Consider the following 14,033-nt stretch of genomic DNA (forward strand, 5'->3'; position numbering starts at 1 on the left):
TTATGTTAAGCTTAGAAAAAAAGGCTAAAAAGTTTCTCCAATATCAGCGTTCATCATAAAGTAATCTTCTGCAATCTCCCGTTGCATCAAGTCTCAGAGTCACTGAGCGTGCAGTACGGCTGTTACCCAGAACAAAGAAGTCAGTGTGGAAAGGAAATCACAGGACTGCAGTCCTAACAGGTTCTGATTTATTTCAGGATCCAATTCAAAAGTACTTCCCTTCTCAGAATTCTCCATGGATTTTGTACCTACCAAAACTAATTACAGAGTCGTATCAACTTGAGTATTTACAGTAAAGTTGTGCCGTATCTGTCCCTTACCACAATAACGTTATCATTAACAACAAAGCCTCTGCAGCCTCTGTATTTGACAGCGGCTCACTTGCTGCTTGATTGAATCTCATTTCTTATATTTACACCCCATCTCTCCCTCACCTATCCTTTACACCCCTACTCAGTTTTTAATCTGCTAAACACATTTTTATTTTTCAAACCCTCCAAATCTTTATATAACACCCACTGTTCTCTACCTTACAATTTGTTATACTTTGCTGATCCAGATACTTTGTCAACAATCGAGTTTAAATTAACCTAGCCACGCTGGAAACAGACACTGATGATTGACTGATCAGTGGAATAATGGAAAAACTTATTTATGCAGCATAAACAAATACAGTATTTTTATACTCTCCTGTCTCCCTTACAGACAGCTTTCATTAGATTTGGCATCATGTAAAGGAAATTTTTCATTTACCGAAACATTAACATATATGTGTGCATGTGTGGGCACCCTGTGAAACTGCCATTCTTTATATACTTTATGCCATGTATACTAAGCACTTTCTATTCCATACAAAGCTGTTTTACATTCTAGTGGCAAAGATAAAAGAAAAAAGAAAGGTTGTTTTCAAGATCTATATATATTTGCCTACCCGAGAAAATCATAAGAGTAAGCAGCATTGTACGTATGTAAAAATGATCTGGTTTTACTTCCCGCTACAAGAAAAGAAGCCACTATTTCAAGCAGCATTACAAGTCATTACGTCTGCTCTTTATTTACCTCTCACTGGTGTGCTTTCCTGTGCAGGCTCTTCTTGAAGGTTTGCAGTTACAGACTCATTCAATAACAACTCTCCATTTGTTTGTGGCTGAAATTGTTTGTTTTGTGCTTCACCTGCTTTCAGACCTTCATAAGGTACCCTGGTATGACGCTGTATTTTTGATTCTGACTTCTGCATACAGGAGTTCAAAGCCGCATTCCCTAATGGTCTGGATGATTTTAAGAGCACGGGCAGACGGGACTTCTTGGGCAGGTAAGCAGAATCAGTCTGAAAAAGGCATGGAATAAAATGGGGCGTTGGTAGCTCGCAGGTAACGGTCAAGTAAAGGAAGTATAAACAAATATTTGAGGAAAAATAAAAATCTTCCAGTAAGATTAGTAAGCTGTCACATTAAACAGTTTTGGAAATAAGATTGCAATACCCTTGCAATGTGGGAAACAAACCTTCAGAGAGGGGAAAGAAAAAAAACCTATCTCACTGGTTCAATTTTTCTGTAAGTGCTGCTTATGTATCCACAGCCACACAGTGAATGACTTCTAGTTCATGAAGCGAGACAGCAAATTCAGCATTGACTAGCAAAGGCTTTTAATCAGTAGGTGTATTAGTTAACCCTGAATTTGTGTGTGCCCTAGGAAAATAGTTTCTCACCCAAACTGACCTCTCTAGCTGCCACTTCCCAGTCGCCTGATTTATATCATAAATGTCTGACAGCCCAGTAACTGTTTCCCTTAAATACTGGGTTGTTTTTTTTTTAAATTGAGGATCCACCTAATTTTTCACAAATTCCTGAATGTATTTTCCTTTCTTTCTTTTGCCTCCGTCCAACAGGCCCTACTCTGTACCAGCCTTCTTTCATACCTTTGAGCAAATCAACATAGCTTTGCATCAGCCACGGCGGAAATTTATTCTGCCGTAAAGAAATTCTTTATGAACAAGAACAGCGTCTTCACCCATCCACTCCATACGCTGCTTCCACAGGATTCCGTTTCCTATTGTGACGGACATTCCGTCACTGGAGTTGGGGGAAGAAGTTAAATTTCTGAAGTCACTACATTTTAGCCTCTCACCTTTTGAAAACTGCATAAAATGTGCCTTTGTTTAAACCAGAGAGCATAAAAGATCTCCAGAAAGATAAAAACATGCTATATGTTGATGAGAGTTATGGAATTGTGTGTAATAATAATAAAAATCAATAATGGCATGTTCAGACAGATTTAGTTTATTTTTTTGCTGTTCATTTGCTCCACCAGTGTCATAAGTTCCATAATTTCTTTTACCACCCAACGTATTCTGAAATACCTTTCCACATTCGTTTCTTAGCAATTATAGTCCTTACACAATTTAAAATAATAAAAAGCAAGTTCTATTTTCCTAATGACATACTCAATTCCTTTCGTACATACATGAATACAATATCATTTGGATGCTGAAAAATAAATCCAGCCAGGGTGAACTTCCTGCTAGTTTTAAACTGCACTAATAATGTCGAACAATTTCCAGCTATCTCAGGGCTGCCGTACAGACATATACGTCACCCAGATTACCCAAAGTCCAGTTCAGCTGGCTACAGGAAATTATTCACAAAAGCCATTCAGAAGCAAAAGATACACTGCATTAGTCCAAACAAGAAAGCTTTTAAAGAGACTGACTCGGGGATTGCATTGAGGTTGCAGCCGATTAAACTAGTGAGGAATCTGGAAAACGATGACTCAAAACCACGTACTGAAACTCAGTGAAAACAGGAACTTGAAAAAAAGAGAATTGCAGAAAACTCTAGGTATTCCCTGAGGAGGGCAAACAGGCCTTTACGTGCCTTCAGAGGGAGCGCCCTTCATTCCTGAGAAGTAAGACCAGCAACCCCAAAGACATCAGTAGTGTCCTTAGGCATCACAAGCAGACCTTCATTAACAGAACCAGCTAGGTCCTCGAACCCCTTCCCCCTCTGCTACCCATCTTTACTCTTCCTAACTTCCAGCTGCCCGCATCTCTTCAACTGTTCCTGAAGTCAGCTCTCCTGGATAGCACCACGCGGGTGAGAAAGCACATCCTCCCCTTTCTGCCTCAGACTAGCCAAGGCGTCCCAAAGATGCAGGAACAGCTACCACAGCAGGCAACCTGCCAAACACGACCGACCACATGCCAAACAGACTAAGAACATTAACAATAGCCCAAGAACATTTCCATTATTATCCTCTTTCCTCCCCAAGCATAATTTTTTTTAAAGGTAGAGAATTTACTCCCAATGAGGAAAGCTTACAATACTAGGACCGTACCTGAAAATACCTGTAGCTATGTAACTTGTTCGGTGAAACAAGACTTAGTTTTTGCAAGTTAGTTACGTTTTGATTTTTCAGGGGTATCATAAGCTATTGCTAAGACTGGCATGAATTTCCTAGGGTGTTTGCCAGGGACCAGCCATGTGTGCCAAAACCATTTCTTTAAAATCCCAAACTACACTGAAATGTTTATACCTGTGCAGAACAAAGTCTTATCGCCATCTCTTGATTTACAACCTCTTCCTTCAGTGAAATGAATCCAACAAGAACAAGCCACAATAAAAATGAGTTGCTTCCTCATTCCTAGCTCACAGAAATCTCTTGATCACTAAAGTCATGGAAACCATTCTTTGCAGAAGGTGCTACAACATTTTCTATTAGCAGTGCACAAAATCAAAAGCAATACTCTCCTTTGTCTGCTCTGCAAGAGTGAAGATCTTCAAAGACTTTTCAACTTCACTTCTATAACTGCTACTGAAACAATACACATGAGCTCTTTAGTAGACACTTTTCCCACCTCTTTGTTTGGGATTACAGAGTGCCTACATACAAAAGACTTGAAAGCTTATCTGGCACAAGCAAATTACGTCTGTACTCACGGAACAGACTCTGTGCACTTAGGTTCCGAACAACCATGAAGAACTGCACCCACAGTTTTACAGAGTACTACTGGTTGTGCTTCTCTAAAAGGATGACACGATGATAAGATGTTAATAAAAACCTAAAATTAAGATTTGAGTTTGTTGGCATCTACCACAAGCTCCTCACCGGCGTGCTCTCAGACAGCGTGCAAGTCTTCAATTTTCTAGAACGCATCTTCCATTTAGACTTAATAAACTATCAGTTCAGAATGCTCTGGTTCTGCACGTTATGAACATCTGTGCAGAGATATAAGGTAGTACAGAATCAGGCCATTATGCTATAAACCGTCTCTTTTTCCAACAGCTCTAGTATTTACTAGTATCTGGTCCCGGTGAGGATTGAAATTCAATTAATTAATGTTCTAAAGCACACTGAAGTATGCGATGAAAAGCTCTGAACATTAAGAACAATTATCTAAAATATATTTGGCTTACATCTCTTTTTTCCAATTTTAAAAATTACACAAAAGCAAGATTTAATATTAGAAATGAAACATAATTTTTCTCTTTTATACATCTATTCCCTAAGCACCAAAAAGAGAATCTTAAATAAACTTACTTCATTTGTTCTCCTTGTAAAAAAAACTCTTTCATGCTGTTCGCCCTTCTTATACACATTTTCTTGCTGATGTTCTCTTTCTGCATTTAATCTTGAATATTTTGTTTTTTCTTCTGAGGCTCCTTTTTTGCCTTCATGTTTGAATCTCATGACATTACTCTCTAAAGTCATTGTTTGTGTAGCTGCATCTTTCAATTCCACTTGCAACAACTCAATATCCTTATTAATCTGTGGCATTGCGTCTGGATAAAGCTTCTCTTTCCCATCAAAATTTGATTTCAATTCTACTTGCTGCTTTAAGAATTTATTGACCTGCTTAAAATGTTTGAGTTCAGCTCTTAGTTGAATAATCATTTGCCTAAGATCTTTTTCATCCTTATTCTCTATGTCTTCACTTGAAGATTCTCCCTCAGTTGTGTTCAGATGATCTAACAGTTCATTTACAATTTTCATTTGTTCTTCTCTGCTATATTCAGGGAAGAGGAAAGAAAAGGTAATAATTTAGATTTTTATTTAAGCAAACAAGAATACCTTCTAAGAAACTCTTTTGCAGTGTCCCGACATATTTGAGATTCCCAGGAGATTCTGTCTTACTAATGAATTACTAACAAAGAAAATTTTTGAAACCTTTTCACAACATTAGTTATATCATAAATTATCTCATCAATGCTTTTCTCCTATTTATCACCATATATGCTCTACCACCCCCTCCCCATTCGTGAACAGATACTAAACCTCTGGTAGATAAATCAATTGCTTACATAACACAGCAATTTAAGAAATATTAATTGATTTTAAAAAAAGTTTACACTCTGGTTTAACTACCTTAACAATAAAACTCTACTAAAACCACAGGAGACTCTAGATGTCGGGTTTTTCTGAAAAATCATGTATTTCTAATGTAACAGGGAAGATGGAAACTGAGAAAGCAGCCAAAAGCCTGCAAAAACAGCTCACTGCAGGCCACCAAACTGCCCCACAGATCATTAGTGGTCCGTAGACACAGTTTGGAAAGCAATGTTTTAAGTGAAACTGAAGGCAAGTAAGAGACATTTAAAGCATAAGCAAGCCCTCAAATTCTACAAATGATTTCATGCATCCAATAGAGAGCTGTTTGTGCCACTAAACATATAAACGAGCATTTAAAACAACTGCATTTGTACAGCTCGCATTTGAAATGGTAGAAGCTAACTAGGCTTTTTATGTCTTTCTCTGGCATCTAATGTCATTAGTGAGAATTAAGTTATGCAAAGTACAGGCTCATCACCAGTCAATCTAGTCATTTATACTTGAACACAGAAAAGATTACACACTAGAGTGGTAAAGATGATGGCGCTGGAATCACTCATTAGCAGACTTTTAAGTAAAGTTAACAAATAAAACAATGTTATCTATTCTTCTTCTAAGAGAGTAGTATCTCCTCATTTACCACTAACTACTGCTTTGACAACTAAGACCATTTATGCATGTTGGAGGGTTTTAAATAGTATTGTAAAAATATAGAATTGCTTGAGTAACGTCAAGCACGGTGCATGCTGAACACAGAGAACAGGATTTGACCTGTGTAATTCCACAGGATGTTCTGCTACCAGCATCGCTGAGCACAACGTACATGGAAGGTTGTTCCCATGACTCTCCAGAAACTACTACGGCTAGCTGAAGGAGCAGCACTGATGAGCACTGGAAAAGTCCCGTGATGCTGTACAGTCATTACAGTGTGGAGAGAACTAGGAAAGGAAAATGAAAATGGTCTCCAGCAAAGCTCTAATTCGGTTTTCAACCAGGAGGTTAAGTAGCATAAGCGTGACATTGAGGGAAACTAGTCAGGGTGTGGTTTCTCTAGACATGCTTTTCTTGCTTGTTATTGTTCAGTTTCTATGGTAATGAGCATTTCAGCTGGGCATTGATCAAACCATACTGTAACCCACACACACTTGAAAAATGCTGGTTACACTAGGGCTTATACGGATTTAGTTACACAAATATTTTCTCCTAAGTACTTACAAGATGGTTCGTCTCAACACAGTCCTACAAGCGATTACAGCGGAATAACCCATTAGCCCACTGCAGGGCATGGGCACAGACTCCCTGAGCTGCTGACAGAGAGCGACCCTCCACCCAAGCGGTTCAGATGAAGAAGAAAAGGCCACAAAGCATACAGTAATGTCCGTCCAACGCTGTCAGGCAGTCATTGTAAATCAATTTCCTCCACCCTCCGTTCCTTACACGTACAATTTTTGGAGCAGCACGGCGTCGTCCCCTCCCCCACACCACCTTCCACTGCCCTGTGCGCCCAGGTTGGTTTTTTTGTTTTTTTGGTTGTTTTTTTTTTTTTGAGAAAAAAGTACTACCTATTATCATCTGAGCCCTTTAACACTGCTAGACCCTCTCCTGAAAACAATCAGTCCCTACAGTAAATCTCTGTATATCGGTAACTTTGGAGAGTTTTTTTTTCTTGTAATGGATTTTTCATAAGGATTTCTACTGATAGTGTGTTTCCTAATTACCTAATTGCATGATAGACTAAAATGGCTCTGAAGGCGCCTTGCCAATCTCTCAGGTAAATTAGACAGTGCCATTATCTAAATTCACTTTAGCAAAATTACTTTATTCTCTTCTGAAATAGAAATAATGTCAAAAGCAGTGCATATCCCTCATACTTACGTAGATTCCAGTACAGATGTTCTATTTTCTCCTAAAAGAGATGTGAGCAAGTTCTCTTCTGTTTCATGTTCACTCATTCCTATTCTGCCGAAGTGTTTGCCAGTTGTATCATGTTCAAACTGCGGCTTATTTGGACTCCTATAACGCCTATCTTTGCAGAAACTCTCTGAAAAGCCTGATGGAGTTATCTGTTAAAAAATTGCAAACATTTTCTTATTACACAAGTATGCAACGTTCTACTAAATTCAGGGCTGTAATCTTCTTGTAAGTGGGTTTTTTAATTCCTGATGCTTTTTATCTACATTAAGAAGCATCCACAGACATTTCACTTACTATTTATTAATAAAAAACTAATTAACATCTATTTCATATGATTAATTCATAGTGATAGTAGTTAAGTAGATTTCCCTGAAGGTCTTTCTCTACGAAGAGGTAGGAAACTTCTGGAATGTGGCCTGCAGATTGCAGCTAACTTTTTAGTAGTTCACCTGTCTTTACAGTAGCAAATTCTGTCCTGGGGTCTGCAGATGTAAGCCCTGATGGCTTGGTCAGGATGCAACTTGAAGCATTTACAAACTCTCTACCTTTTGTATGTAACACCAATAGACACGTCCCAGGACATTTCTACATGGGTGTCTCCAGTAATTCAACCCCCGTTTAAATCTTCTGTATCAATTACACAAGAATTTACACTGGGCTCATTTGGATATAGTTTCCATCAGCAGACATCAGCAGTGAGAGATTAAGATGCTTAAGAGTCAAGAACACCTTTACAATACACCACTTACCTGTTTATTCAGCTCAGAAGGAAAATCCAAAGATACCTGAAGGCATACCTAGTAAACAGGAAACATAGAAATTACAAATTTCCAAGAACACATCATCATTATTCTTCAACATTACCAATCAAAATGCTCCCTTTCGTGTCATATTTTAGCATGTTATAATTTTTAAACCAGAAAGGTTCAACTTTAATTACACTCTGTGATCCTCTAAGGTCTCTTATAACCTGGAGTATTTCACGATTCCATGATGCTTCATATTACATCGCTTTTGAATGACAGAATAAGAGGACAGCAGATTCCTGTATGTATGAAAACGCAGTCAACAAGTTACCAAGACATCAAGTATTTCAACCCTGAAGAAGGATCTACAGTATCTTTTCCTCAATCATAGCAGCAAGTGGATCTTATACAATCTGTACCATAGGCCTGACTGCAATGGAGGCTGAAGATCAGTGCGCGCGTATGTAGAGAAACACAATTTCAAGGGACTTTCTGTCATCCCCATTAAGGAAGATTATGAGCACTCAAACAAGAGAAAACAAGGACCAGAACAAAAGCTATCCTGATTGCAAAACCCTAGGAGCAGAAAAATATAGGAAAAAGCTTTCAGAAACTCTTTAGGGTAACAATTAGTTGAAAGCAAAATCAGACACCAAGAAAAGTATGCTTTGTCTGCAAAGGACTTTGTGTTCTAAGAAAATAAGAATTTTTAAAAAGCATGCAGAGAAAAGAGTACGCTAACATAATGCACCCAGAGCAGAGGCCTACCTGACTGACCTTCTCAGAAAATTGACTGTTCTGCATCTTCCTGTCATTGTCACCGTCTTCAGTCTGCAGCACAGGCTCCTCTGTTATTTCAAGACACTACACAAAGTATGGAATGATGTGAAAATGTAGCACAAAAAAAATACTGTGATATGAAACATGCATAAATAAGTCAGTGACATGTCTTAAAAGAAAAATAAAAAACGCCTGTAATACAAAGTAACAAACACTGAATTAGATTTCTTCAACAAGATCAAAGGAAATTAACATAAAAACCAGGAATAACTCATATTAAATACAGTGAAACTTTATCTTATACATTCCTTCAGTTTTATTTAACCTTTTCTCCTCAGAATTTACAAAAAAATATTAAAAAAACTTAACCTCATCTGGCAAGGGCCCTCTGGATCTTCAGTCATGTTCTCATTGTGCCTATTTTATTTTCCAATTTCCAAAATTTATTTTCATTTAGGCTCTTCTGCAGCATCCAGGAAATAGATGCTTTTGAAACAAAGCACAAGTAAGCTTGCTATACACGGAAAAGATTTACTGTAACACCGCAGGTTACAATCTGCTTTGTCTTGCCTAAATTTGCCAATTTGTAGCAAATGGTGCCAAATCATCTTTTCTCCTTATTTCCCACAGAACCCAACCCATCTCCCATCACTAATATTTCCTGAGCAAAGAGGAAGAGGAGGATGAGGAGGAAGACTCTGCTTTTTCAGTAGCAGAACCCAAGTTCCTGACATCACCGTAACTGACAGCAAGACCCTTTGGTTTGCTGGATGTTCCACCTCAGCCACAGATCTGCGAGCAAGGGACGAGATGCACACGCTGCTCCTCTCTGAAGACCACCACTGAGCCGCCTTCACTTACACACACCTCATGGACGTATCTTCATCTCACAACTCACCTCCTTTACTCAGTTTCCTCTGGCGACAGAGGACAGAATTTAGCCTTGCTTCTGTCAGTCTAATACTGATCATAAGAAAAACTCATCTTTACAAAGAATTATTATACCCAGTAGCCGCATCCTGGCGCAGCCTGACAGACAACAACCCGAGCACAAGAGAAGTCTTTCACGCCACTTTGGGATCCACCATGTGTGACCTGCTGTTACCACGTTCCACCACCCTCCCGTGGTAAGACCAGATTAGACATTTATATCATCCTGTTTTATAGCAACATTTCCCAGAAAAAAAGATAGATGTATAGGATCTTAGCTGCTAGAATCTCATTTAATAGTGGAAACGTGCAAGAGTGATGGTAAATACCAACGATGCGATGCCCAGTGTGCCTAAACCACAGGCAGGATACAGCACAGTGGATTCAAACTTGCGTCAGATAAAAATTTTAGTCTTAAAGCACTTATGGCAATAATACAGCGCTGCTGTGTGTAACAGCCATATTTTGGTGTAACTTGGGCTAAAGGAAAATAACCTTAAGAGAAGAAAAGCTGAATCTTGAGCATAGTTAGAGAAAATTAATATTTTACGTACAGAGACTCAGATAACAGACCGGAAGGAAAGAAACTGGCATCTAGGGGTCGTGGGTGTGGTATTTATAGCTTCGATGGATATACAGCCCACTGCTGAAACTTATGGCATGAAAAGAGAAACCTGTTTCCCCAGTATCACATGCTGGAAAGGCTTGACTCACAGCTTGTCAGTCCCATTGCAGACAAACAGGATTCTGCAGGGAGCGTTATTTTTGCTTCCTAAGAACACCAGGAATCGAATGCATGCGTGGGCTTTGATTTTTTTAATTGAGTATGCACAGAATGTATGCTTTTATGTGTATATATATATTTGAAATAAATGAGAAAAGCCTTTTTATCTTCCAATCCCTAACAGTATAAGCAACATTAATGGTTTTAAGTATGACTTTTAAAAGGTAGCAACCAGATGGCTCAGCGTATCAATATATTTGCCTTTTACTATTAGAACTCTATATTGAAAACTAACCTCTGAGTCATGATTGAATTATTTTGGTATTTTCATTCAGACTTTGTTTTCTAGGACAACACAAAGTAAAGACAATCTGAAAACTAGAAGACGACACACATAGGATTGTGACATATAGCAAGGGCATGCATCGTGAAAAAAAATCTTTCTATTGTAATCACAGGACGCCAAAAGTCCAATAATGTTAGCTATTACAAAAAAATCTGTTAAGGTTTAATCTTCCATGTGTAGATTCCAGTCAAACCACGTTTGTGCATTTGTGTCTTAAAATTAAACTTATTTGCACATATAACTTATCCACCTAAAGCAACTACCTTTTATGACTCAATGTTTTTTAGTATTTGCTTTTCCCAGGCCAGTATTTGGCTTATGAAGTGACGCTTCTTAGAATGGAACTATTACATAAGACCAACACACACTATTACAGCAAATTACTGCAGTCTGAGGCTGGTCCTATGGTCCTGTGTCTGAGAGGCTGAAAAGAAACTTTCTGTGCTCCGAGGAATACAACCTAATGTTCAACAAGATATTAAAAGAAAATAAGTGTCTTAAGGCCAGAAAAAAAAGTCTATCAAGAATAAGCTGCCTGTTTAAAGTATTTCCTTGGAGACTGAAAACCTCAAGAATGTTTTTCCTAAATGAATCTGTGATATGCTTGGTTTGCAAAGATCCCTGGAGCCCTGAAGGCTGAAATCACTGAGGCTGCTTCTCTCAGAGAAAGCAGATGTTCAGAGGACAGTACAAAAACAACCTTTTTCACTCCTCCTCCTCCCTCCCTTCCAAACATGAAGCCAAGAAACAGAGTACTAGGGGCTGTCAGACCTTTGGGAGATGCCCTGCAGAGGCACCGACATGCAGATGCGTCTTATTTGTGAAGGAAAAGAAAGATGGGTTCATTTTAAGAACCTGAGAAGGACACATCTTCCCGTGTCTGTCCAAATTCCTCTTATAGCACATATGTTAGTGTCATCTCAGCACTACCTGACAATAAATTCTAGCCCAAAATACACACAAGAAAAGAGAACTTAGGTTTTTTGACAATGGTTATTAGTATGCAAAACACACGGTTGTCACAATCCATAACCCGAAATCCAGGCTGTCATTTATTGTCAAGACTGATAAAATGGTACCTTTTAAATTAAAAACTTTTAGTTACAGATCCTTTCACTTTTGAGCTCCATATACTATTATCATTTGGCACAGGTTAAAATACAATATTTTACTTTCCTATTTCCTCCACCAGAATTTTGAGGCTTATTTATATTTTACAAGCTTCACTCTTTGTCACTCCACATCTAATTTAATGTAGACAGCTTCTTAAGTAAGTAGCCCGATATGTACTTTTCATGCCAAGACAAATGCAGGAGCGCACAGTGTCTTGTCATGATAATTTTAGCACAGGACATTAACTCCTTTGGAATTAACTGTGGCATCAGTGGGGGTGCAGCACCCTCTGCAGGACGACGGGGCAAATTGCTAAAAATATGGACCTACAGAAGGTGCATGCACTCTGAAAGAGATTGCCCACAAGCTTTTCATGCAAACCTAGTTCAGTAGCATGTAAATTCATTATTTTAATAAAAAGCCATGGCACACCTAAAGGTCGATCTATAATTTAAACATACTTCAATTAAAGGTAACATGAGTATGTCTTAAAACTGAAAAAGCACTAATATTTCATGGCTTCTGATGATTGCTTCCAGTGCATCTGCAGCACATACGGTAAAAGACATGACCCTTTTTCTAGAGTCCTGCAGAATAAACTGTCCTGCAGAAAAATCAATACCACAGTTCCAGAATTAGGCAATCCCTACACATAAATGACTCAAACTGTTGTAATTTTTTGTTCAAGTTTAATTCAGAAATTCAAGACACAAAATACCAGCACCATCATGATTCCTTTTATATTTTTACCTTCCTATTCAATATGTGGTGCACAAGAACAATGTAACTGAAAGCAAAAACCACAACACAACATAAAGAGAAGTACTACTGGCCACATTTCAAGTAATACTTCACAACAAGCTAGAAGGCTTCCTAGAATCTAGGAGAGCATCGTGAACATCCTTTGTCATTCACACATAATAAGACACACAGCGACTGGGCGCCCAAAATGCTTCTCAGTGGAAGTATTTTGCCAAGACCTCTTCTTCCCCACAGCTAAAAACAGTCTTGGCTTTGGGCAAAAGAAAGAAACACCCACCAGTGATTACTTCCTTGCACCTACCTACCACAACACTGGCCACTTCATATAGTTCTATATTCTATGTGAAGGAACAACCATGCAGTTAAGCGACCCAAGGTGTTATTCTTTCTTTTTTTGGCTATAGTGAACCCTGGTTGTTTTGCAGATGCAGAGGAGATATGAGCTAAGCTCTTACAGAATTAGACACAGCAAGAGAATGACTCTTGAACAGTAGGCAAGCAGACGTTCACTAATAGCTAAAATGTTACATAAGACATTGCTTGCTTTGTAAAATTAACTATTTCCTCCCCTTTCAATTGGCAAAACAAATATATCACAGACCCAATTAATATTTTAATGTGTAAGTTGTTTCCTTAAAATCAACTTGACACATCACTGAACACAACCCTTGCATTGAGCCGAGTCTCTGTTGTGCTAACATCTTAAAGTTGTTTACATCATTAATTTAAAAAGTTATTATAAGGAATTAGCAACCTAAGCCCCGAGGGTTTTACACTCATTCTGCACTGATGTGAATGACTCCAAAAGGTATAACAGAAAGTCAGATTCACTACTTTAACACAGAAAACCTACCTCACTGTGGTTTAATATTTTTAGTGCTTCCTTCCCTTGAGAATCTGTTGTAGAAAATCCAAACTGTTTTTTCTTAAGTTCTTGATTAATTGACTGCAGATCCTTCACCATCAAGAGAAGGTCAGTAACCTAAAGAACCAAAGGAAGAACAAGCAAAACCAGTAACATCCATACTGGTATGAAAACAAATGATGATACGTAAATCTCCTGCTAAATCTAAACTGCAGAGCTGGAAAGCCTGGGCTACAACATCTGCTCATGAGGCAATCTCTCTATGTAGGAAAAACAGAATTATCTATTTGTGAGTTAGTGTTCAAGAAATTTTAACTTGTAAGACCATCTTATTAAGTTGAGGTATCAAGTTTCACAAGAAGAAACCTGAGTGCACCTCACACCAACAGGCTGATTTGAGAAGAAACACTTTAGTGCAAGGGAAAACAGCACTACAGGGGAATAGTAGCATTCAGAAACAACCTGTCCTTCTGTCTCAAACACCCTTTACAAGTCGCTATCATTCTGAGGAGTTTCAGATACAAAATC

The 14,033-nt window shown here is 38.3% G+C and overlaps 1 protein-coding gene across 1 annotated transcript in view; it reads right to left on the reverse strand.

The window, feature by feature from the left end:
* Positions 1-14,033, reverse strand: part of CDK5RAP2 (CDK5 regulatory subunit associated protein 2) — an 83,386-nt gene that overhangs the window by 30,190 nt on the left and 39,163 nt on the right. Inside the window, 6 exon segments of the mRNA XM_075112262.1 lie at positions 1,060-1,327; positions 4,537-5,002; positions 7,201-7,388; positions 7,989-8,036; positions 8,754-8,849; positions 13,494-13,622. Of these exon segments, the coding sequence (XP_074968363.1) occupies positions 1,060-1,327; positions 4,537-5,002; positions 7,201-7,388; positions 7,989-8,036; positions 8,754-8,849; positions 13,494-13,622 (1,195 nt within the window).

This window comes from Phalacrocorax aristotelis, chromosome 17, assembly GCF_949628215.1.
Source record: "Phalacrocorax aristotelis chromosome 17, bGulAri2.1, whole genome shotgun sequence".
NCBI classification, from domain to species: domain Eukaryota; kingdom Metazoa; phylum Chordata; class Aves; order Suliformes; family Phalacrocoracidae; genus Phalacrocorax; species Phalacrocorax aristotelis.